At 39.9% G+C, this 26,775-nt stretch overlaps 1 protein-coding gene across 2 annotated transcripts in view; it reads right to left on the bottom strand.

The window, feature by feature from the left end:
• Positions 1 to 6,530, bottom strand: part of LOC128935199 (solute carrier family 12 member 7-like) — an 85,243-nt gene extending 78,713 nt beyond the window's left edge. For both annotated transcript variants that reach the window (XM_054273334.1, XM_054273335.1), the window contains exon 1: positions 5,121 to 6,530. In XM_054273334.1, the coding sequence (XP_054129309.1) occupies positions 5,121 to 5,232 (112 nt within the window). In that variant the 5' untranslated portion in view covers positions 5,233 to 6,530. The remainder of the gene's footprint in view (positions 1 to 5,120) is intronic.
• Between the last annotated feature and the right edge of the window lie 20,245 nt (positions 6,531 to 26,775).

Raw genomic sequence — 26,775 nt, 5'->3', positions numbered from 1 at the left:
ATCCATAAACTTGTTTGAACACACTTTCCCTCAATTCTTGTGCCACATTGGTTTAAGAATTCAGTGCAACCTAACTCAAAAGGTTTGTGTTATTGGGTTCTTTTTAGTAATTTGATGTCTAAATATATTTACTACATCACAAATTTCTTCCAGTATTTTTATTAATGATTAGCATAATTTATATGTTATACTGATATGCACAACAAAGTGTATTTAAACCCCTTGTAAATAAACCTCTTTACATAATGGATGATTCTAATATTACATCCATCATCTATGTTATCAACATTGCTAAATCTTAGATTTTTCTTTACTTAGGCTGCTATTATCGTCAACCATAACTTACTTCTAATGAAAACTGCAAAAGCTCTTTATAAATTCTTTAAAATATGGCTGGAAGTAAAAGAACCTCCTATTTCAGTAAGAAAGATATTAGAAAACCACAGTATTGTCTTGTAAAGAGACTCACTTGGATTTGACCCGTTTTCTTCAAAATCTTGCTCACTCATGATTAAGGAAAATTAAGTCGGTCTCCTCTGATGATTCTTCAGGTATCAAGAATTGAAAGAGGAAACTGACAGTTCCTTCCTCCCAGCTTAGCGTAAGACCTCAAATCCTGTTTCTTACTAGCATTGGATTAATCCTGAAAGAAGTCATTAAGACTTCAGGCTGCATGAGTGCACATGACATGAACTACATGAGAGTCACAGAACTCACTGAAGAGAATTAAGATGAAGGATTTTTGTCAGCAATTAACACCCTGCTTAGTGATATGGGAAGATCAAGTCACTGAAACATCCCATGTGTCCATTTAATAAGTACTTTAAAAGTTTTATTTCTATCAAATAAATTCATTTTAAAATATATCCACTAAACAGATCAGTAGAGATTAGCAACAAGTAGTATTAACCTATTCCAAAGACCTATCTACTATTAAAAAATCTTCTTTTACACACCAAAAGATATCTGTACGTATTAGCAGACCTTAAGCAAGTCAGTTAGTTTTTAAACATTGATTTTATGTAGAAATAGTTGGCATTTGTTCTACTTAAGATATAGCAGATAAACACTTTAAAATATAGTTCTAGTAATTTTGTAAGCTTTTTAAAAACAAATATTTTTAATTTATAAAGATTTCTTTTTAGACTGACAGCATAATTTATTAATTCTCTTTCAAATTAAATATGTCACTGTTTTCTAGTTTATGGATTAATGTATTGCACATTTTAAATCAGCCTTAGACTCATAAAAAGTGTTTCAATTCTGTTAAATGGATGCCAGTGACAGGAACAGACTAGTTCCTGGGATCAAATCTTTGAATAACATCTAAAATCTACTTTTCTCTGATCATAACATCTATGCTGCGAGCATGGTCAATTGTGGCAGTTAAGGTTGAAGGGTTGACTGAAAATACACTAGACTTCTCCGTGAGATTAATTATCTTCCTCCATTAGCACATACACACACACACACACACACACACGTGTCGACTATTCCCTGGTTTTCCAATAAGTAACATTTTACAGAAATTCACGGCATCCATGCTTCATTAGTTATATGATGGCTTCTTCGTAGATGATCAGGTTTGTTATTGCTATTCCTTGTATTTGAGGGTCTTCAATTTTAAAAGAATTTGCAGGAGTTAGTTCTCATATTAGTTTCTAAATAAGAAACTGCTAAGGCAAGGTAAATAATACTATGGGATGCTAAAAATACTAGCGATGTCTTGAAGCACCTGATACACACAGCTGCTAGGGAACGAAAAGCTGATCAACTTTACAAAATTTTTACAGGTCTATCTAGACAGTCACTACAACTATGTGTGAAAAAAACAAACAAAACACCCAAAACAAATCAAGCCCAGAATTTCTTATGAAACTTCATCCCTTACTGTCTATAGGCTCATATTTCCTTCTCCTCTTCAACCATTTACTATCTCCTGACTACCCTTTCTTTGTAGTCTATTATAAGCACATTGAAAGACACAGAAAACAGGCATGTCTTCTTTCTGCTACTTTGTGAATATTTGAGTTAGCAGGCTGCACCCTAAACCATGTTAACTTGAAGTATTCTGCCTTTTCTGAAGTACTACTGTGACTAGTGCTACAGCCCAGCCCCATAGGGAGTCACAAACGTCTTCTCCTCCTTTCACATACATCAAAGTATCATATAGTCAGAAAATATGAAGCTATGGAATTTCAGATTATTAAGAAGGAGTGCAGATCATAGAACAAGAACATCCCAGGTTACTCCTTTATGACACAGATGATTATCAGGTAAGAATGTGTGAAAGGGGATAAATGCACAAAACTGTGCACTCATTGGTAAGTGCCTTACTAATAAAAATTAAAACTACTGTTGATCTAATGACTAGACAGCATACAAATGATTCCCTCAAAAAAAATTATCAGAGTTTGATGGGACAGGTTTGTCAGGTTTTCATGTATTTGGTAGGTTGGTTTGTTTTTTTTTTAAAAAGGTACTAGTGCAGTCAAGGAAAAACTACTTGGTTTTTAAGACAGACAATTCAATCAAAACTGATAACATGCTAAATTTCTAAACAACTGGAACAAAATAGCATGCTGAGCTATATAGGCTAAATCAAATGGGAAGTTCCCATTCTCGTCTTTTTTATGTTCATCTCTGCTCTCAGCTTTACCCACCTCTCACCTTGACACAACCCTAGCCATTCTCACTTTTTGCAGTACTCACCTCAACCCAAAATGATTTTTACCTCTCCAGCAGTTTACTTTACTCACAGTTTAGCATGCTGAACCAGACCAGGGAAGCGTCTGATGGTCAAGCGCAGGAAAAAGGAAGCAAACCCAGACACAGAGGAGGACAAGGAAAGAAATAATTTACTTCTTAGCCTTTTTCTCAAGGCTGGAGCAGTGAGAAGGGCAAGGAGTCCTTCTCTGAGCAGCAGGCTTTTAGATGGGCTTAACTACAGCAGCTATCAGAAGTACAAACATTACAGAATTCTTTAGTTTTCAGAAGAATAACTCAAGAACAATTATTTTATTATACAGCATTAACTTAACAACTCCATACAATACCCAAAGCAACACTAAGTAGCACATCTTTCACTTCCCAAAACTCTCTGTCAGAGGGTAGCATTTAATCTCTCCGTGAGGTCAGAACTCTTCGCCTATAATTTATATACAAATCAATGCCTTCCCTTTTCAGTGTTTTCCTCTCTACTTCCAATTTTACAAACACACAAGAAGAGTCATACATAAATTCATCCCCTTGACTGATACAGATCCATAACAGTATTTAAATATATCTTGCAACTGTAACTACTAGTCCCCAAAACACTACCTAATCACATAATTTTTTTTTTTTATTTATCTCTGGTCTTTAGGGTTGTGATAAACCACTGTGAAAGTAGCAGTTCCTCTCTTCCTCTCACCTTCCCAGGATTTAAAAATGTTCCAAGCCTTTCAGATACTTCATTTATACATGCAGTCTAACAAATCCTGTCTAACTTTGCCTGTATGTATAGTCAGTATTTTAAAATGCCACCTGTGTAAACATCATACACCATGCCTCTCTCACTAGCTCTTCTACCAAAACAAAATTTCTCCAGATTAATGCTGTACTGCTAGTCATCCATTTAGTACAAAGAGATGTCACAGAAACAAACTGTTGTTGTTGTTGTTTGTTGTCAGAAACAAATTGTTAAACTGTCACAGCTTATATTGCTTTGGTTTTTCCATTGCATTTAGTTCGGAAAAGAAGAGGCAGTTATTAGAACACCTAGAGATTGTTTGAATATACTAAGGGAAAGGCAACTATATGTATTATATATCTTTAATAGGTAAGTAGGATTTTAGAGTAGAAAGCTTTGGAAGAAAATAACCCAACTGTGTCAGCTTGGTGTTTTACTATATTAGCTTCCTAAAATAATGTTATAAATATATTAAATTTGTCAAATATCTGTTTTTATCTCTTTACATTCATATCCCACATCACACGGAATTAGCCTTATTTATCTGTCACCAGTACCACAAAAATAAGATGCCTTTTACAAACCGCCATTTATTCACCTGTTGTCATGTAACAAAGTTAATCCCCCCACAAACCTTTACAGAAGTATCGATTGTAACAAAGCATCCAGAACAAAGTGCAACATGTGAACTAGCTCTCGAAGTGCTAGCAGTGATACACACCATACTTGGTATTGCTGCTGCAACACGCTTCGGAAAAAGGCAGTGTTAAGCGCCACAAAAATTACTGCTTTCCCAGCAGTGCCTTGTCATGCAAATGAAGAATCACTCATTTCCCCAGCAACGCTGAAGGAGAAATACTACTGCCCCTGCATTAGGGGCTGTCCTGAGCAGACCCTCACTCACGATGCCCGAGCTCCACCTCCGGTTTGATTCTACTTCCCCAGGAGACTTCAGGAACAAGGCCTAGCAAGAAGCAGGGCTCCGAACACGACGGCATCTCGTAGCAAACACCTACTTAACCCTAGACGCTATATCTGATGCAAAAGCACATGGCTGGACAAACACCTGGAGCAACGCAGGTAAAATTGTGCTCTTCTCCACAGTCTGAATCTTGCCTCTTAGCCCTCTCTCTAGTGTGCTCCAACAGCAGTTAGCCTTTAAGACAGCCTAATGGTTGGATTTGATAATCTGATCTTCAAGATCTCTTCCAACCGAAACGATTGATTCTACGTATTTTCCCCGTTCGTTAGACCGCCGCGGGCGATGCTGCTTCCGCCCGCTTCCCGTCGCAGACGGAAGGCGGTCTGACCGCCCCACACCGCCCCGGGCAGGCGCCGCGCCCGACCGCGGGCTGCTCCTCTCCCCCGGCTGGAGCCGCCCGTAAGTACTTCCTCCTTTCGGCCACCGGCGCTGACTAATGGAAACAAAGAGAAACAGGCTCTCAGCCACCCCAGGCGCCAGACTTTCGCCCTTTCCTGAACCGCACTTCTACACCTGGACAGGTAGCCCCGGCATCGCTCCCTGCAGAGAGGCGATGCGGCCCCTCCCCCTCACAGTATTCGGGGACTCTCTGTCGGCCCGCAGGCCCGCCACAGACCCACTCCTCCGCACGCAAAGAGCCGACGCTCTCTTTAGGCGTTGACCACCGGCGCTTCACCACTGTCTCACCAGTGCACCGGTCTCTCTCGTCGCCTTCATCTTCCTCCTCTCGCTGCTGCCCATCCCGCTGCCGCTCCTCGCCCTGCGCCTCCACCGGCACCACCGTGAAGCTCGTCGGCATGCTGCAGACGGCCCCAGACCAGCTGGCGCCTCCTCCCCGGGCAGCGGGCAGGGTGAGTCGGGCGCTGCCGCCTCCCTCACGTGAGAGCCATTTCCTCACGCAGCGGGGGGGCGGTGGCCGGCACCGCGCCACTTCCCCCTCACCGCTTGCCTGATGGCGCTGCGGCCGTAACTCCGAAGGGAGGGGCACAGGCCCTGGGGCATCCCCTCTTCCTCAAACCTTGGCTTACAGTTATCCTTGCAGCGCTAAGACCACCAGGCTACTGCTCCTCTGATCCCACCAGACAGAAACTGCTTTCCAAACGAAACCAGAGCCAGGCTGTAGGGCCTTAATCCTCCGGATCACTGAAGGGATGACAGTATCCAAAAGGCCTAAGTAGGGGATTTATGATCACCTATTGGACAAGTGGAGAAAATTCACTGTGTGCCTTTGGACTACCAGGACATAAAGACAGCTCCCAGAAATCTGCTTTCCTACACAGCAGCCATGCTTTCCAGTAGACAGGTGAAGGTCCTGGGATTCAGGCCAGAGTCAGCATTTAAACTCTGACCAGCAGTGATGCAGATTCAAAGAGCCAGTGGATGAGCAGTGTATCAAATTAAATATTAATGATACTAGTGATGAGATATAGCTCTTGGTTACCTACAACTTCCATCTCAAAGGAGGTCATAGCATCTCCACTCCAAAAGTAGAGAAAACAGATTTAAAAGCAAAGGACATTTTTCTTGTTCTTCTAGCAAGTGCTAGAATAAACCAGAAAGACTATTCATTCAGTCTGTATCTGTGTCTTTTGGAAGAGGACTGGTAGTTTTGTGGCTCCTATACTTCATTGGGATGGAAGATGTATATGTAACACTGCAGTCTATCCCACAGCATAAAGGCCTTCAGAGAAGGGAGTAGGCAAATTATTCTGGCCATCAAACGTGGCAGTGAGCTGGCAGATGTGGAGATGATTGGTTTGAAAAACAGCATTTACTGAACCAGATTTCAGTGAAAAACAGAATTCCCTGAAAACCAGAATTCACAATCCCTCCTCTTTGTTTTTCTTACTGTATTTGGCTTGAGCTACAACTTTTGTACTTCTACACTTTTGGCATGCTGATACTTTTCATAGGTCTTAAATGCCTTGTTTTCATCATCTTTTTCTTTCCTCAATACCATAATTTTCTGCTTTCGTCCTGTGGTTCCCAACTTTGGATTGGTGGATACTGTCATTATTTGCATGTTTTGGACTACGTAAGTGATTAATTGAATAAAGCATTAGATCAAACATGGAAAAAGATTAGACCTGTTATTCCGCATAGCAATACAAATCCGGCCCTCTTCCAACAGGATATTCCAAAAAAAATCTTCCAACCATCCTGTATTCATTATAGATTCCCATTTTTGTACTGGCACATGGGCTATTTTCCAGATGTTTCTGGCTATATCCAGCTGCATCCCCAATATCATCAATTTGTAGACAGCAATCAGATGTGTTAAACCCCTCCCTCTTCTGCTAACAAATAGTCTAGTGCTAATCGATTTTGATGCACTGCATCTCTGGTTTGCTTTTGCTGTTTGGCTATTCATTCCACGACCCCCTGCTGTTTCATTAGATATGATTTCTACAACTGCTTGTAGTCTTATGATGCAATTCAACATATAAATTGGGGTTCAATATCTCCAACTCCCATCTTGTGCCCAGGTAGCTGGACCATATGTCTGTATTATCCATTCAGGTGGCCACTCTTCATCACCCCACTTTTGGTATCCCCCAATTTCTCCAATTAGTTTCTCTCTTCTTTCTTTTTAGGGCATCAGTATTCCCAGATCATCTCCATCTTGGCTTGGCAACAGGAAAAATCCTGGTTGTATAATTCCCAGGGTGCAACTTCCTTTCCATAGGAGAGGAAGTTCTGAATAAGCTCTTTTTCCACATATCCAAAATAAGCCATCTGGTGCTTTCCTTTATTTGCTCCTTTGGTTATTAATATTTTCCCAAAATTCAGATATTTCAGGAGTCTCATAATAGGGATTTTTCCCAGAGTCATTGCACCGGAAAAGCTTAATTTCTTTTTCATATTTACAATTCTTTTTCCTTTCCTGGGTCCAATATTGGGATATTGGTCCAGGGATCCACCATGTGAAAGTTCCATTATATACTTTAACACTTTTATAAGAGGTCTTTTAACACTTTTATAAGAGGTCTGTCCTTGTCTGAAAATTCTCTTCCCATAGGCTAGAGGCACTCCTCTCCAATTATGTCTGAACTTAATATCCACCCCTCTGTCTGATTTTCCCCTTTTATTTTGGATCTGTTCCATTTGAGAAGTTCAACTGGGCCTAGGCTACTACCCTTCCATGGCCATTCTTCAGATATTAAAGTTCCTCCACAAACCCAGCAGCTGGTAACATTTAGCTCCCTGCTGATCCTTTCTCCCAGATGTACAAAGAAATTTTCCCCTAACTTTGGTATTTTTATTTCATTTTCCAATTGTTCTCTGAATTTTGCATATAAACCTCCATGTGGAGTTGGCTTCAGAGTGGTGGGTTGCTGTGTCTGTTTTCTTTGTTTTGTTTATCCTTATTTGTTCCCATATTGTCTTGTATCAAATCTTGTTCCTTTTTCTATTCTCGGGTTTGACTCGTGGGGAAACAAACCCATTTATCTCCTCGTGGGCACCCCTGTTTTGACCCTACAGTTTTGGTAACTTTATACATTCGGTCATTTTGTATGCAGATGTCTACCTGAGAGAGTTACAGCAGTGGTGGCTAATGAAGGTATGAAAGCTAAAGTAAGAACCTTGGGTTTTCCCATGGTATAGTGGTCTATAGCATTTGTGGCAGGGATCATCTGGATTCCCAAAGGTGACATGATTAATAAGGAGTAACAGAAGCCCAGTATAATGTGTACCCCCACCTGCCATGCCTGGTGACGTGGCTGCCCACAGCACGTGGACATGAGTGGTGACAAGTATAGTGGTTAATTTGGTCTTGCCTTCTGGTCTCCTTATCCCAAAATTACCTATGTAACCTGCTTTTCTCATTTTGTGATTCTCTATAGTTCCTTACATAGTCAGCCCTTATTAAGTTCACTCTCAGAATAGGGTCTTATTATCTCCCCATCATATAAAGTAATTGCCTGCATTCAAAATATGGTCTCTGTTTTTGATTTAGTACCTCCCACTCAACTTCTAATAGCTTGTGAATATCAGGGATCATCCACTCAACTCCACAACAAAGTGTTAGAATTGGTACCTGCCCTCGATTAGTGTTGGGACTTTTCCCTTTATCTTGACAAATTTTGTTACATGCTTGCTGCCTGAGCAAGCATGCCTTCCCTTTATCTTGACAAATTTTGTTACATGCTTGCTGAGCTACAGTGCCAGAGCTGGCCACAGTTTTCACACTGACATTGTACCTAACTTGAGTGTCTCATTCCAGGATACTTTAAGCCGGGTATGTGATCAAGAATAAATCTGGGAGGTGTCTCAGCAGAAAAGCCTGTCACAGACATCTTTTCATAAAAATTCTTTCTTTAGGATTTTTCCCCCTTCTGAGAAGCTGTGGCCTCAGCAACAAAATGTAAACAATGGTTATCTGCTGCAGTGGAATGCAACAGGTGGATCCGTGATTGGTCTCGGGTGGATGTTTGGATTTACTGACCACTCACAGCAGAGCTGGGTCTCACTCTCTGCTGAGACACAGACCTTTGTTATTAATTCCTTTTCTATTCTTAGCTTAGCTACCTTTCTGAGAACATTTCTCTCTATTCTTTTTTGTATAGTCATAATGTAATATATATATATATCATAAAATAATAAATCAAGCCTTCTGAAGATGAGGCCAACATTCTCATCTCTCTCTCACCCTGCAACCCTTGCAAGCCCTGTGACAAAAGGCTAATGTTTGTTCTTTCTGCACATCACAGGCAAAAGCAAAAACTCTAGGCTCATCTATGGACCTGGCGTTTCTTAGTTTGCATATACCTGATACCCCCGACTGGGGAGGTAGCAAACCACCGCCCCAGAGTTTGGAAGGCTTCTGACCTTTGGGGATACAAAAGAATCACTAAAGCTCACGGGGAAACATTGCAGTACCTCTTCTAGGGCTTGTCCAAATAAATTAGGGGATTCAGTAAATCCTTGGGGCAATTTAGTCCATCTGAATTTTTGTTCTCTCTCTGTATCAGGATCTTCCCATTTGAAAGCAAATATGTCTCTGCTTTCCTCTGCAAGGGGACAGGCCCAAAAGGCATCTTTGAGATCTATCACACTGACACACCGGTGTGATGAAGGAATTCTACTTAACAGTGTATAGGGATTTGGTACTACTGCATATCATTCTATAGTTCTTTTGTTTACTTGTCTCAGGTCTTGGATAAGCTTCTGTTCCGTTTGATTTTTTTACTGATAATATGGGGGTATTGTGGGGAGACATGCACGGCTCCAAAGTTTCATCTTTGATTAATTTATGATTTACAGTTTTCAACCCTTTTCTTGCTTTGAGAGAGAGTGGATATTGCTGTATCCTTAGTGGCAGTTACACTGCTATAGATAGGGGTTATGTTTAACTTACCCTTATTTCCAGGTTTGGCCCAAACTACTTCAATTTGCTTTTCATCTTCTTTTAACCTGAGGAATTTAACTACCATTTTATCCCCCTCTGGAAGGACTCCTATGCCTGTATCCTGTTGCAACTGTAGTTGCAACTTCCTTTCCAGCAGATTACATCCTGGCCCTGGTACAAATAAAACATCCCCCATTCCTATCTTGTTGGTTCCTTCAAATATCATGTTTTATGACTGGCAGTCTAAATCCTTCCCCTTTTGCCCCTGCTACTTGAATTGTATCTTGGCTTTTCTCTTTGTTAGGGTTTTACACACACATGTCCTCTCTGCCCTGTATCCGCTAAAAACTCGAATTCCTCCTCCTGGGGGCCTACTTTAAAAGTTATCAAGGGGTCCTGTTGGTATTTTGCCCCCAGGAGATAGAGCCCTTGACCCCCCAATTTGTCTGTTTCTTGAGCCTCCTTGAAAACTTTCAGATCCTTTTCTCTCTGTGGGCAGTTTCATCCTTAGTGTCCAATTTTCTTGCAAAAATGGCAGATTGGGCCCTGATTATTAAATTCCCCTTCTTCCCTTGTAGGGCCTCTCTCCAAGGGAGCTCTATGCCCCTTAATTTCCTCCCAGCCCCCCTTGCTGTGGCCTGACTGGGGCCTCACCTCCCTATAGGAGTGAGTCTTTACCCAGTGGTTTCCTTCAGCAATAGCAGCTGACATTATCTTAGCCTTTGCCTTTTCTTTTTCTTCATCTCTTCATACATATACCTTTTGGGCTTCCTTTAGCAGGTCATTCAACCCTGTGTCTTGCTAATCCTCTAATCCTTCTAGCTTCTTTCTTATATCCGGCCAGGCATATGTGTCAAAGGTCACTTTTAGCAGTGTTTGTCCCACCTCCGTATCAGTATCCATTCTTGAGTACTGCCTCATATTCCTTTTAAAGCTCTCCAGCCATTCAGTTGGGGTTTCATCTTTTTTTTTGTTGCTCTGCAAACGCTGTGTGTGCGTTCTGATTACGGGGAGCTGTTTCCCTCATTCCCCTGATAATCAATGTTCTGTATTCTTCCATGTTTGCCTTCCCCTGGTCCCACATCCTGCGCTGTAGACTGTAATTGCATTTTATCCTCCCCAGGGGGTCTGTTGACATGTTCCCTCTCCCATATTCACATACCAGCAGCTCAAATCATCTGTCTTTTTTCAAATGTAAACAAAAGGTTTAGTATAGATTGCATTTCTTCCCAAGTATAAATATTAGGCCCTAAAAACTGGTCTACTTATTCTGGTAATCCAATAGGGTCTTCAAATAGACCTCTCAATTCCTTTTTGAATGCTCTTACTTTGGAGGAATTGAATGGGACTGTGACAAACCCAATCCCCCCTTGTGTCCCTCCCAGTGGAACTTCCCAGAGGGGGTATAGTGATGCTGCTTGGTCTTCCCTTTTTAATTCCTCCTGCTGAGCAGCTCTTCCCAAGGTATTCTGACTAGGCCTGTCAGGGGGCTGAGGGGATTCATTAGGTGCTGGCAGATATGGGGGGGAAGACAGTCTAAGGGGTCTCTCTTTTTGTCTTCTTCTAATTTAAACACCTTTGCTTCTCCCAGAGAGTTTACCTTTCCCGAGCAAGCGGCATAATCCTTTTCTCCTTGCCTGACACCTTTCTTGTAATTTACATAAGTATTTAAGGCTTGGCATATTTCCCTTTCAAAAGACCCATGTAGGGGCCAGAATAAATGGTCTGATCTCATCTCTTCTTTAGTTCACTAAATCATACAATAATGTATCATTTTGATCTTATTGTTATTCTTTGTGTCAGGGTTCCGCTCCCACTGTGCCAACTTTATAGCAAGGGGACTATGGGGAGGTATATCCATGGGTGCTTTCTTTTTGCTTGCTTTGTGTTCCATTCTTATTTGTTTGTCCCAGCACCTCCTACACCACCCTGGTGGCCTATCTTCTTTCTTAGCTTCCAAGTGAATCTAACTACACACTCTTAACAGGTTTTTTTTCCCAATTCTCCTCGGATTTAGTCCAAATCCTGGGAAATAAATACTGTCTTCCACACACTACTTTGATGATCTCTGTCTGTTGTGACTCAGCTTCTGCTTCACTCCAGGCTTCTCTTATCCTTGGGCTACCCACTTCTTCATGTCCTACAGAAATTATGTCATTTATTGCCTGAGATCTGGTTCTCAATTTGGCCCTACGGCACTCCTGACAGCAGGCACTCCTGCGAGAGGCAGTACAATACCACCTCTTATAACAAGTTTTACACTAACAAAAGACCCAAGGCTCACACCCAGGTCCACAACTCAAACACAAAATTGCACTTATACAAACAACACAAAAATTTTATTATAAGACAATACAATGAGCACTCTGCCTTTCTGCAGTGAGTCACACAAAATGAGGGACATACACATACATCTCACACACATTTACACCATAATAAAGTATTCTTCTTGTTGAGTTACGTTCTGATATTCCTGTACCAATGCTTATTAGTTACACAATGCCCTTTTCTTAAGAATTGTCTTCAACCCTTCTAAGATTCCCCCAACTTAAAAACTTTTTATAAAAAACCCAACACATAAAAAAAAACTTCAAAGGTCCTGCTACAAGGTTCTCAAAAGCCTTGTTGTCAACCAGACCTAATCAATTTCTCAATTTCTCAGGCAGTGTTTCTCTACTTAGCAGCTAAACACTCCATATCAGCCAAATTAGTCATGTCTCAAGGATATATTGGGGCCTAGACCCTGCCCCTTGCCTTTGAAGGTTCTATGTTAACCTTTTAACTATCCTAACACCCATTATAACTTAGATTCCTATAGACTGTCAGACATAGGCCGCTCGGAATTAGGATTTCTGCAGTCGAAATTCCAGGCAATCCCTCTCCTCTTCAATCCCTTAATCCCTGTTTTAACCGCAAAGTGGCTAAAGTTTCCCTTACTCCAGATTCTCACTCAGCCTCCAACATTCGCATTGTCTCGTTACAGGCCGGGCCCCTCATGGGAGGACAGAAAAGCAGTTAAAAAGATTTTGCTCTCACGTGGCAGATCGGGGACTGCCCTGTCCATGTCTCATGCACATGCACCCAGACTCCCAGATTTTGCACGATCCCCTTTTTGTGATACTCTCACCACATAGATTCTTTATGCACCGGTTTAGGAATTGATGTGATTTCTTAGAGAGTTTTACTCCCCTTTCTCTTTCTGTCTTTTTTATCCTACCAACTGAGGGTTAACCTGCAGTCTCTCATAGCAGCAGGAAAAGCCCAGGTGGGCTGCTGTAATTTTAAGCAGGGTGCCTCCTGCCTGGGACCCCTGGAGCCACAGAGACTTGAGATATATCTCGGTGAAACCTCCAAATTGTGAAAACCAGAATTCACTGCTTAGAATTTTTAAAAGTTTAATAATAGGATAAAAAAGGACAATATTTCCAGCACTGGGATGCTCCTAGCCAACAGCCAAAGAACACATCAGTGTCTACAGAAAATGTTGTCTTTATACTGTTACATTGCTGAGATACATGTATATTCATGTATTTCCTGTGTTATTCAAACATTCTTGTGAACTTTCTGGTGTATTGGGAACTCCTTTGTTTGACTTCTTCACACTCCAGCTTATCTGCATGACGTCCTGTGTGTCAGGTCAATATGTTATATTTCTTCTTTTGTCTCCATCCTGCTGTTTCACATCCTCTGATAGGGATTTAGTATGTCCTCCTTAAATTTAACATGGTATTCAGTAATTGTCCTCTGGTGCTCTGGTTTGTGTCACGGTTATCGCTTGGACACGTTGGTCAGTGGATAGCCTTACACTGTTTTTAGTTACACAAAAGCCTTTTTTTTTACATCTTATGTTTTACTAAGGTCCATAACATAATATATTCACCACACTATTATTTCCATAAGTGATACATAGATATTATATTTGTTACACTACTATTTCTATGAGCAACACAGTGCATACTTAAGATGATAGATTATATTAATTGATAGATTATATTAACAAGCAGTTAAAAAGAGTTAGAATTAATAGTATTTCTAAATACTTATAATCGCTAAGAATATGCATAAGCTAATACATAAATGCCAAAGCCAATATTATCTGGTAATTTTTCACAGTTAGGCAGCCAGAAAAGGGCACAGAGAGATGCATTGTAACATTTTGATATGTGGTAATGGGCTTTCCATTCAAATCATGGTGCCACTACAGCAACAAGAATAGAGTCTGCATGAACAAAAGAGTTTCTTCATCCTCCCTCAGCCTTTTTCCAAGCTTAAAAAAGCAACTAGAATAGTTTCATTGCTAAGGACAGCAGATCTCCAATATTAATGTTATCTGCAGAGGTAAGGATGTTTTGGTGCACTTTTAATGTTAAAGTTAATTTTAACTGAAAACACAGAGCTCTGCACCATTACCATCTTCCTGTTTGGAAAGATAGGAATGCAACAGGACAGCACCAATTCAAACAGAAATATCCAGATGGACCTTTAAAAGTCATTCCTCTTGTTAACAAAAATGGATTTTGGTGAACATTCTACAATATGCCCCGAAAAGAAACTAAAAACTGGAGGACATGAAGATCTGTATAGGAAACTAGTTTATATACCAAGAATAGTAAAGGGATAAAATTAATGCTAACAATAAAGTTGTGATTTAAAACAAGACATCTGTCTAAGGAAGTTACTGATGTCACAAAGACACCAATACCTTAAAAACCTGTACTGTCTTTGATGTTATCAAGATATTAGAAGTAAATCATTAGAAAGAAAAATATATATTTATTGTTACAGATAAACGTAAAGTCAGAAATAGCAAAGCAGGAAAGAAGAATGCTTAACAGTCTATATGAGTGAAAAAAATTACTAATATTACAAATTTTCACATCATCGGGACTAATGCAGTTTAGGCATGTGAAACTGAAAATAAATTGGCCATTGACTTCTTGGACTTGGGATTGTTGCATTTTTAGAAACCTCAGACTCTTTAGAAATCTTGGGAAATAGGGAAAATTCCAAGAGAGGGAATGACTGGCCTTGTCAATATTGAGTCATCAATACTTAAAAAGAAGAAAAAGAATGGCTGAGGAAAGTTGAGCTAACTCGCTTAATGATCATTTTGTTTTGAGGAAAGATGATCATGATCTGTATATTTCGGGGACAAGATAATGTGTCTGAACAGTTAAAGTGTTACAGTCCACATAAGAAAGAGTCAAGGCATTTGATTTGGTACCAATGGAAAATTGGTTGGAAATTTCTATGGAATTAACTGCATAGACTTCCTCTGTATTTCAAAACTGGTTTCTGAAAGATCTCAAGCTGTTAGCAGAAGCAGAAAAAACATAAAAGACAGGGAGCAAGGCAGGTTACGATTAGGATTTCCTCAGACCCATTTTTCATCAGCCATTTAGATTTTGTAGTAAAGCCTGTAGTTCACAAATGATTGCAGTAAGTAATGTCAGAAAATGTTTGTAATATGAATTGAAGAGATAAAGGCTTTATAATGCAGTCATAAATACATCTGAGGTTCAGGACTACAAGAGGTGAAAATTCATTTTGGGAAGCAGTAACTCCAAAAAGGATACAGTGTAACCCAAATTGAGTCTGACACCTTTTCAGTTAGACCTTTGCCAGATCTTCCTGACTCTTCAGGAATTAATGTTTTTTACTATGATGAAAATGCAAGCCAGCTGCATTGTGCTTTTTATTTCCTGTCTAGCAAGTGTTTTTCAGAGTCCCATGCACCTTGCCAAGTGATACTGTTTTTTTAAGACTTTGTTACCTACTTGTGCCTCCTCAATGAGAAAAGAGGAGCTTCATAACTTCCCATTACTGGATTCCTTACAGTCTGTTATTTCTATCTTCTAGAACACAGTTCATCTTAATTGCAATGGACTAACTTTGTGAGAGCCAGAGAGTATCAATTGCCCAAGTGTTCATGCCTAGGGATGCAGAGATGCTGCAGTGCCTTTTCATATCTGTGGTGATTGAGACACACCTGAAGCAAAGTATCAGATTGCATGTCTTGTCTTGCATTCAGAGCGCATGGAAATAGAATTCTATGAGAACCTGATGAAATTAGTCATTGCCAACCCAGTCAATTCAAGTAGTGAACTGTTACTTTTTAGGCAGGTTGAACAAGAGCATAGTGGTATATTCACACTGCTTTGTGAATATGGAATACCCAGCAGCAGCTCCAGAAACACGGTATAACCGCTCCATTATTAAAGAAATTGGTTCAGTCTTCCAGGATTAGAGCATGCTGATAGACAAGGACAAACTGGTATGAAGGTGGAATGGTACTGAAATAATAACATCAAGCAATATGGTTGACTTCTTGATAAATAATAAATACATTGACAAGAGAACACTGGAGGATCCTTTGATGGGTTATTTAGGATGTTGTATCCCCTACAATATGAAGCATGTTATGATACCATCACAAAATCAAAACCTGTGTATGTACAGTTATTGAACAATATTTGCAAAATTAATGACAAGTATTTTTTATTTATAAAAGGCTGGGAACACACCTGGATTCAACAACTATTCCTCCATTCAGCACATATATAAATCTTTGCTAACCAAAGGCTGAGGAAACTAGGAGAGTGGCAGATATATTTACAATATAGCATGTTTACTGAGGAATGATATGGCAGAGCATGTGCTGATATCACCACACAGGTTTCTAACGAGATTGAGATTTGCTTTGTAATCCTTTAATGAGCCACTTTTCATTAAATGCACATACTTGGTTGTACCTGAGTTGCTAGCTAAGTAATACTGTTGGCTCATGGGCAGCCTTTGCATGACAATTTCCTCTTTCAGTAAACTTCTGTGGCTTCTGTAAAGAGTGAAACTCAAGAGTTGTATTCGTTTGCTAAAGGGAAAAACTCATGGCTGAACTTTGTAGAAATCCTCAGACTGAGTTGGGCCTGTAATAAGTTTACATGGTGATAGTTTGTGGTGCTTGTGGTCCATGAGGTTGGGTAGACTATTAAGATGTTGCAACAGATAGCTGCATTTCTTAAATTTGTGGCTTCTGTTTACTTTATGAAAACCTGCATATTGTCTATTTTGTTGTAAAGATGAGATGGATAAACAACAAAGCAAAAAGGTGTGTACATGGGCCTCTCTGACACCGGCACCTGGAATAGGCACTCTGCCTTTCTAGACAGTAACTTACAGTGGTCAACAGAAGTTTCCAAGTGCAAGATAGCTGGCAGACAAGCTGAAAAACTCTCCAAAAAGTAAGGGATAAAGATTGTCTCAAGGACCAGTACCAACAGTCAATGACTAGAAGTTACAGAAAAAATAGATGCAAAGAAATCACACTATGTATTTTAACTCCAGGAATGCCCTATGATATTGCTTAATTGTTCAGCAGGATCGTTGAAAGGGCCACAGTAGGCAAATTTCTTTTGCGACTTCAGATTGATTTGTTCTGTGCAGCAGAGCTGAATTTTCTTTATTTTGGAGAGCGATCTTATGTGATTGAGTATCCTCATTTAAGAAGGAAACTAGCAAAGAAAGGTATTGTTTCTATCCTTCTCTGTCTTAGTGATTTGTTCTCAAAGACCCTAAATGTACTAATTGGTCAAAGTTGTGCTGACCAGCCTCACCTGAGACACTTCTGCCTTCACATTCTCTGTCCCTGGATCTAGGAACTCTCTTTAAATTCAGGCTTGGGCCTTCTGTCTCTGTGTGATCTGTAGTACGGATGTACTTGCCTAAAGTTCCATTACAGCTCTGCTTCATCATGAGCTTTGTTATCCAGAGGCTGGCCGGCTTGTCTCACTTGGGCACTGTGGAACCAGTGGCTGGAGAATCTCCTACTGTACTAGCTTTTGTTACTGTGGTTTGGCTCCTCTCCCAAAGGGAGCAGACAGGCCTGAGTGTCCCTTGATGTTCTTCTGAATGAGGCCCTGAATAACTTGCTCTACCCTTGAAGTTCGCCCTTAGTGTAAGAGGCTGCACTAAATGACCTCCCAAGGTTCTTCACACACTACTTTTTTCTGATTTTGTAAAAATGCAACCACTAGCCCACACCAACTAGGTGCAACAGAATTTGCTTTTTAACCAAGAAGAAAAATAGAAGGAAACTAGAAAGCTTGGTAAATATCTGTTGCCTCTGTTCCATTCTCTCTTTTCTACTTTTGCCTCACTGTGTCAATATTGTGTGGTATGGGCACGTCATGAAACCTAGCTCCTGTAGTTTGCCATGCAATATAGGAAACACTCATAGAATATTAATAAAAACAGGTTCTATCTTTCCTGGAGATAAAACAGAATGAAAGTCATCTCGCACTGTGAAAAAGGCTAAACCTGTGTTATGGTGCCTATAACAGCCCTGCTGTCTTTGAGCTCTAATTTCTGTTCATTCTTGTTGTATTGTTCAACTTCACTTGCAGAATTAACTTTTCTATCTTTTCCCTCTCTGTCCACTTGACATACCATTTCACTTACTTCTTGAGCTGAGAGGTTGTTGTGTGGAGAAGATGCCAAAACTGTGGAGATGTACCCTTAGAATATGCATAGTCAATTTTTCTGACTTGCAGAGTCTGTGCCAGCTGAAGCAAATTTTATTAGTTACAGAAGTGACTGACTAAAAAAGACTGCCGTGCAAACCTCTCTACAGGCTGAAGTAGAAAAAAAAAATTGCTTACACCAACATGACTTTCACATACACCTGTTCCTTGTCATCGTTGCTGAACCACTACTCTGAGGGAGGGAAAACTGAGGGAGGGAAAACATAATTAAAGTATTTAAAACACTTGTATCTCTTGAAGTTATTCCTGACAAAATGAATGCCCTCTCCATTCTCCCAATGGTATCTGCTAGCATACACAATTGAGCTGACTTGCAACATAAGCACTGTAGGTTAATCATTGCCAAGATTTAAATGAATTGTGAAACTAGTTTCATAATCCCAAATAAGTAAGGAGAATATAGAATCATAATAAAAAACTTTAAAGAGTTACTTAAAGAACAATACTTTTTCATATGAGTAGCAGGTAAAAACACTAAGATGACACAATAGAAGTTAATATTATTTTTGTTTTAATATTACTTTGCTTTAACTTTGTTTTATTATTCTGCTGACATAGAGTACTTGGCAGAAAAACCCCTGCATAATCCAATTACATTGCTTTTTGTCCAAAGGGAAATTATGCTCAACTAAATGCTAGGAGTCCCTCTGCCCAGTGAGAGCCCTCATCACTGAGCAGTAACACTGATATGTTTTTTTCCATGATTCCATAAGATTCCACTCCTTGGAAGAGTGAGTTCTCTCACTGAGTATTACATTTTCAGTAGAAAGGGCGGGGAGTAGTTTCTTGCATACTTATTAAGGATGTTATTTTGGGACATGGCAAATTAGTATAGTTGAATCCCTTTAGGCAATAAATACTTGGAATCTTCCTGGAGTACTCCAAATAGCATGTTATTATGCTAAAACTAGGTGCTTCATATTCTCTTTTTAATTAACTGTCTTGTGACTGTTAAATCACATATTCTTTAATATGTTTGCTGAATGAGGACCCTCAGAGGACATAGGCAAAACTAGGACCTCCTTTGCTTTGTCTGAAGTGAAGTAAGTCTACACAAACAAGCTGATTCTGACCAATTCTCAATAAAGAGAGCAAATATCTTTTATGTATCAGGGAAGCTAGGCAACATAATGATCTTGCAAATCAATAGAAAGCTGCTAATCCTTCTGTAAACTATAATAGCTGCAGTTACTTCAAATTTGAATATTGACTAAAATTATGATACACCCTGTCATGCTGAAATACTAACCAGCATAACTTTATTCTCTTTGTAGAATTTTGTTCAACTAAATAATAAAAAAAACTTGTATTAGATATACTGCTTATTAAAAATCACAATTTTCATAACATTTGGGAATACGTAATCTCTGTTGATTTTTTTTAAATCATGTCTCAGTGTCTTCATACTGTTGTATGCTGTCACCCAGTGCAATATAGTTCGACAGTATCTCTCAGAATAGCCTGGGGAAGTAAAGTACACATAAAATAGCACCTTTCTAACTAAGAACCAAGGGAAACTTTTCACCCAGGTTTGAAGCAGAGAAGCAGCTGGTGGGGAAATGGCATCTTTTGGTAACCACAGAACACAGGAACAAAAGCCAGGCTTTAAAATATTTTTTTTTTAATTTAATTGTCATTCAATGACACATACTACTGTGGTCCCAGGAAAACAAGTTAGGTTGTGCCTGCTATATGGACTTTGATCACACTTATCTGGAGACTGTATGCTGCAAGCTGACTAAGAAATGCTGATTGATTTTAGAAAAACTGTCTACATCTCCACAACTTCTCAAAACTGTCTACATTTCTCTCAGCTTTTCTTTAGAGAGAAGCTCTCAACATCATCCAGTTTTGCCTTATAGGAATAAAGCTTATGCTGTAATGCAAAGGAAAGTCCTAATTTGAGTTGAAGCATCCTTTAAAGCATTACACTTTCATTTTGAGCTGTCTTCTAAATGGAAATTTGGAAAACTGTATGAAAAGTCTGTGGGCTGAGAAAAGCCTTGTAACTCTTAATGAAATATGGTCTGGTTTAGAGCCAAGAAAATGGCCCCAGTCAAGGAAATTATGCATCATTTTGAACTAGGATGTGCTAACTTTCAGCTCATCACTCCACTACATAAAAAAACATATATCTGGAGAGAAAAAAAAAGTCTTAAGTCACTCCCACCCTAGACATTTTGTTGCCTGTAAAAATACATTTTTCCTTTAAATATTAAGGGCTTAAATGTATAAAATTACTGTAGACTTCATCACCTGACATATATGTATATAATTTATAAGGTATGAAGTGTGATAAGTGTGTATACACACAACCTGAAAAATTAAGCTAGTTATAATTCCTGTAGGATTTGAATAAGGAGACTGAAATACCTCTCTAGTCAGAGTCGATTGTTCATCTTGTCAAACCCAGGGAAACAGGCAAGTCATATCAGAGAAAGGAGTCAGAAATTGCACAATTAGCTTGGAAACCACTGCAAGATCCCCCTTTAAACACAAACGTTTTGAAAAAGACATAGCCTCACAATGGGATAAAAGAGCATAGGTAAAATAAAGTGTTCACAAGAAAGATTACATAGATTTAGACTGGGAGGAACCAATTGTAATAATTATATAGCATGTATTTGGGCTTGAATGGACAGAAATGAGTTACTTTCTCTCTAGCTGAGAGATTGGGAAACCTGGAAAAGCTAGGGAATGGATGCAGCATTGATCCAAGGAAGGGGAGGGAAGAAAGGGAGTAGAGTCACCTTTCCTCTGGTATTCCTGAAATGTGTAGATTCCATCTTTTTTTTTTTTTTTTTTTTTTTTTTTTTTTTTGTGACACTATTGCAAGACCACTGTCTACAGATTTTACACTGTTAAATTAATGCTATATTAGCAGTAATAATAGAAGTCTAGGAGGTACTTCCCCTAACCTTAAAAACATACAGGTATAGTAGCAAGTTAGAACATGCAAGAAGACTATGCCCCAGTCTTAGAAGGCCACCAAGAAATCCCCAAGCAAGCTCTTCCCCATGCAAACAGGCTAGTCCGCTGAGTCTGATCAAGAGACCCTGTGTACCCTGACCCAAGATGCCAGAATGATTGTGGCAGTTCTTGGGGCAGCAAGATACAGGCCACATTGCACAATACAATGGAAAAACAGAAGACAAATGCTGCTTTGGGAGAATATATAGATGGTGATCATGGGCATTTTGGTGCTGGCTAAGAAGTTTGCAAGTTTCTTAGCAGATTCAAAGCTAGGGTAGAGAGAGGCAGAGGCAGGGCGGACAACATCCTGCCGTGGTCCTGTTGCTAACTCCACTGAAAGAGTATAATTTGGAACATATATCCCACCTCTCTGTGTACACTTTACATCATTACAAACATAGCACTTTCCTGTCTCTAGTTTCTTTTAACATGAGTATGAAAGCACATGTCTTGTGTGCTGCTTTGGCTGGGATAGACTTAACTTTTTTCACAGTGTCTGGTATAGGACTATATTTTAGATTGATGCTGAATACAGTGATCATAATAGAGATGTTTTTGTTATTGCTTAGCAGTGCTTACACAGAGCCAAGGCCTTTTCAGAGCCAAGGCTTTTTGTACTGACATGCTGACAAGGAAGTTGGAAGTGCATGGGAAATTGGGAGGAGACATAGCCAGAACATGTGACCCAATCTGATCAAAGGGATTCCAGACCATATGACATAATGCTTATTATATAAAGTAGGGGAAGAAGGAGGAGAGTAGGATGTTTAGAGTGATGACGTTTGTATTCCCAAGTAACTGTTATTCATGATAGCACCCTGCTTACCTGTAGATGGCTGAACACCTGCTTGCCCTTGGGAAGCAGTGAATTAATTACTTGTTTTGTTTTGTATCAGTTTCTCGGGGTCTGGATTGAAGGCACTTGAGACGGTAGTTCATGTTCGGACTCCGGTGTTTATTACTTCTTATCAGCAAAACAGTCTCACAACCATGAGTTCGGCAGCTTTTCATCAGAAGGCACAAAATGGCTAACAGTCTCTTATTACAAGCTCTTTTAAGACTAAACTATCCAATTAAGAACTGACACCTAGATTATTTTCCCTTTTAATCAAATAACTGATCCCAAAGAGCCTGCAATGTGGACTTTTCTGCCCAATTACAAAATGCCCACCAAACCCATGGAGAAGAAGGAAGAAAAAGCATGAAGAAGAAGCCCAGGATGATGACACCCTGTACCCTCCATCTTGCTTCCATCCCCAACATACTAAAAATCCTAAAACCTAAATTTCTCACCAAGTGATACACCTACACTACTCTCTATAATCTATTTCACACTTTTGTGGATTCTAATCTATCTTGAAGTCAAGGAAACTTTCTCCATGAATGGGGGTCAAAGTCAGTGCTCCCCTGGGGGTCAGGACATCCTACAGCAGAGAGATAAATATTCCCAGTGAAATATTCTCAGTTTCCACAGTTTTGCTTGTATACATGGCTTTTTCTTTCCATATTAAAATGTCTTTATGTCAACCCAGGAGTTTTCTAGCTTTTACCTGTACATTTCTCTCCCTGATCCCACTGGTAGGGGAGTGAGTGAGCAGTTGGGGGGGCTTGGTTGCTGGCTGGGGTTAAGCCACAACAGAGCTTTTTGGCTCCCAATGTGAGGCACAAAGTGTTTAAGATAAATATAGATTTGACTGGAATGTGCTAAATTGAATTTATAGCTATTAGTACTGTTTAGCTGGTAATCAGCAGGCTCCTGTTCTTGCTATGGGGCTCCCTTCCATGACTGTATATTAGTCTAGTGCTCATTAGTGGATGTTTTTTGCTTTTGCTGCTTCCTATATTGCTGTACTGCTTATCATCTCCCTGTATTGTACCTGGAAACATTTTGATAACAGTCTTAGTGATATACCTGGGCTGGCAGATGGCCAGGGTGTTACTGCTGTTTCTGTGTTGCTGTACTGGACAGGTGGAATTCCAGTGTGAACTTCAGCTGAATAGACTATGACATGAATCAGTCTAGATGGAGCAGAGACCCACCTGCAGCCCATGGAGGACCCTATGCCTGCGTAGGTGAATGCCTGAAGGCAGTACCCCATGAGATGCTGTGATTGGAGCAGGTTTGCTGACAAGGCCTTGTGACCTCATGGGGGGCCCTGCTGGAGCAGTTAGCAAAGAACTGGAACCTGTGCAAAGGCCCCACACTGGAGAATTTTAAGGACTGTCTCCCATGGGTGTGGTCCCACACTGGAGCAGGGGCGGCAGAGATTCCCTCACAGCCTACGATGAAGACCATGGTGAAGCAGTTATCTCCTGCAGCGCAAGCAGGACTGTGAGGTGGACTACACTAACAGCAGACTCCAGTGGGAACCCTTTGTTGTTAGCCAGGCTGGGGACAAGGAGAGGAGTTCATGGCAATGTTAAAAACACTATAACCTGGCCCAAAAGGACTAGGGATGGAGATTGTAAGGGATATACCTTTAAATTGTTGTAAACTATGATTTGAATTGTGTGGTACAGGAATTAGTACAGCAGAAACCACCTGAGGCAATGGAGGAGAAGCCTTACAGGAAGTAGTGACTTGACCTGAGTTAGCTTTGATGCCCAGTAACATGAAGCAAAAAATAGAGCCCAAAGTAACAGACTAAATGAATTCAACAGACATTTTAAACATATTTTATAGACATTTTGCAGGGGTGGTCTATAGACTAAGGGAATAATCTCTCTGTATTATATCAAAGAATGGGAAGGGGAAAGTGGTTAATAAGGCTGTATGGAATAGTGTGGGACTTGAGTATGATGTAAATGGTACTAAATAAGTGTTGGAAGTCTCAGTTTTCTGCATACCCTTTATGTAATTAAAAACATAGCATTTCTCTGTCTATTTTGACAGGGGAATGAAGCATGGCTTTTGTTTAGGTTACAAATCAATCCATAATATGTTTAACTTTTTTAGCATTTTTATATTTGATGTTTTCCTTGCAAACTTTTCATTTCTCATGACAAAATCATAGCAAATTAAGTTTGCTTTTTAACAGCCAGCCAGGGCCTTGTGCTTCTGCAAACATTCCCAGACATCAGTCTGCATCTTGGGCAAATTACTTTCACATTTACATTAGCTGCAGGTTCATGTGATAAGCACAGCTGGCAATATGTCTTTATAGACAGTTATCACCTGTAATACAAGTACAGCACAAAAATTTCCTGCCCTAAGTAACTTTCTGACATCCCTAACCCTGTGATAATTTTCATCATGAGAAAGGAGGAAGGAGGTCTTGGGAGATTCATGGAGATTGTTTGGCTTAAAAATACCCCAACACTTTCCCCCACTATGATTTAACATGCAGTGGCTCTTCGGGCAAGGAGATATCAATCAATATGACCTTCCTATGCACAGATCACCCCAATTTGTGAGGCAGTTCTCTTGCACAAATTTACATACATACATCAGATCCATCACTTCTCTAAGTCCTGTGAGACTCTCAGCAAAACAAAGGTTATTGTTACCATCATTTAGCTCAATTAAAAAGTATCTCTTTTTGTCTATGGTTAAAGCGGCAGATGAACAACAGTCCTGTGTCCTATACTTTCAACTTCCTTTATAGTAATGATAGCCAAGAGGAAAATCTGATCAAAACCACAACTCATTTACTCTGTAGGAGAGGTACTGATGCAGTCTAAAACTCTCTCTGCTTTCATATTGCTTAAATTAGTAGTGGAAGAATATGGAGGATGGTACATGTTGAGAGCTTCAAGATGAAGCTGAACATAAGCACCAGGTATGAATACTTGGCATGAGTGGTTAAAATATTTCATGTAATTTCAGTAATGATACCTAAATTATAGCCTGAATGGACAAATCTGTATTCTCCTACATACTGCCTAGCTCCAAACACCTGGATGTGCCATTCGCATTGCTGCATATCTGCCACGGATGCCTCCTGCTCTACTTCTTCTGGTACATTTGGGTATAAAAGTAACATTGAGCTTTTAAATACCCCCGCAGAAATAATGTATGCTGCCAGTGGCATCTCCTGGCAGACATAGAGTCATTGTAAACTTGTGGGTATAGCCCCCTGTTCTAGTGAGCACTATATCCAGGGTGTTCCTTCCCGGAACTTCTTTCCTAGAAGGACACACGTCCACTGCCCAGCAGACTCAGAAATGCAGTTTACACTTCTGGGACTTACAGTTGCCATAAACTCTCTCTTTAAAGATGCAGATTCTTTTAGCCTTAACTAATGAGAAGTCTTTGTTGTAACAATGTTGTATGTTTTGCTGGGCCAAGAGTATTTGCAACATCAGCATTTTTATGCCTTCTACCTTGCCTGCTACTCCTCCATACCCAGTAACAACCATGATCTTCAGCTCTGCAAAAACCTCATTATTTTTTTTTGGCACCCTTGGGTTTCCAGCTGTAACTGTAGTCTCCAGACCATGTGTCTGTAGACTGTAACCCAGAGCCTTGGTCTTGCTGTTTCCACATCATTATGCTGTGATAATTAGTAATCATGGTCTAACAGTACAGTCTTTATTTCATTCTTAGTCTTCTTAGCCTTTTCATTTGAAACATCAAACAAAATCACAAGCTTCCAACACAACTATTATTAGATGACAAGCTGTCATCTCCCACACAGCTGTGTGTCACATGGCTTTGCAAGGGTCTTTCAGGGTGAGAGTGATAGACGAGAATCTTGCTTCATGATCAGAAGGCTGGATTTATTATTTTATGATATATAATACATTATGACTACACTAAAAGGAATAAAAAGAAAAGTTCAGAAGCTGCTAAGCTAAGAATAGAATAGGAATCTAATAACAAAGTTCTGTGTCCAGGCAGAAAGCAAGGACAAACTCTCCCGTGAGTGGTCAGCAAATCCAAACACTTACAGAAGACCAATCACAGATGCACCTGTTACATTCCACAACAGCACATAATAATTGTTTATATTTTTCTTCTGGGGCCTCAGCTTCCCAGAAGAGGAAAAATCCTAAAAGAAAGGATTTTTATGAAAGAATGTCCGTGACAGCTGTGTGTAAAGGATGCTTCCCCACAACTAACATTCTCAGAATGAAACTTGAAATTCAGTTCATGGCCTCAGCTCATGTGGCATTTTATGAGAAGCCCTTCAGGTCTCATAAGGATTTCTGGAAAACATACAGGTCTCCTTGTGTGACAGTCTGGCTTTTCAGCCTCAAGATGGCCCAGATCACTGTTGTAGCCTATACTGCATGGTTACTAGGGTTGCTACCCATGGCAGCAAAACTAAAGAATTTAATAGGATTGTAATTGAGTGCAAACGTCTGTTCTCTCATTCCAGTAATAAGAGTGAGGAATTTGTCCTGGGGTTCCTCTCACTGTGTATTCAAACAGTACTATTTGTCTTCTTTTCTGTTGTCTTGTAAATACCAGAAGTCCAGGCACAATTCTACTGTGCTGCACAGCAAATAGAAAGCCATCAGGACAATCCAAAACATA

The sequence above is a fragment of the Melozone crissalis genome, unplaced genomic scaffold (assembly GCF_028551555.1).
Source record: "Melozone crissalis strain CALT ecotype California unplaced genomic scaffold, PUWL_Pcris_2 ptg000016l_1, whole genome shotgun sequence".
NCBI lineage: Eukaryota > Metazoa > Chordata > Aves > Passeriformes > Passerellidae > Melozone > Melozone crissalis.
This window is presented reverse-complemented; position numbering and strand designations above follow the sequence as displayed.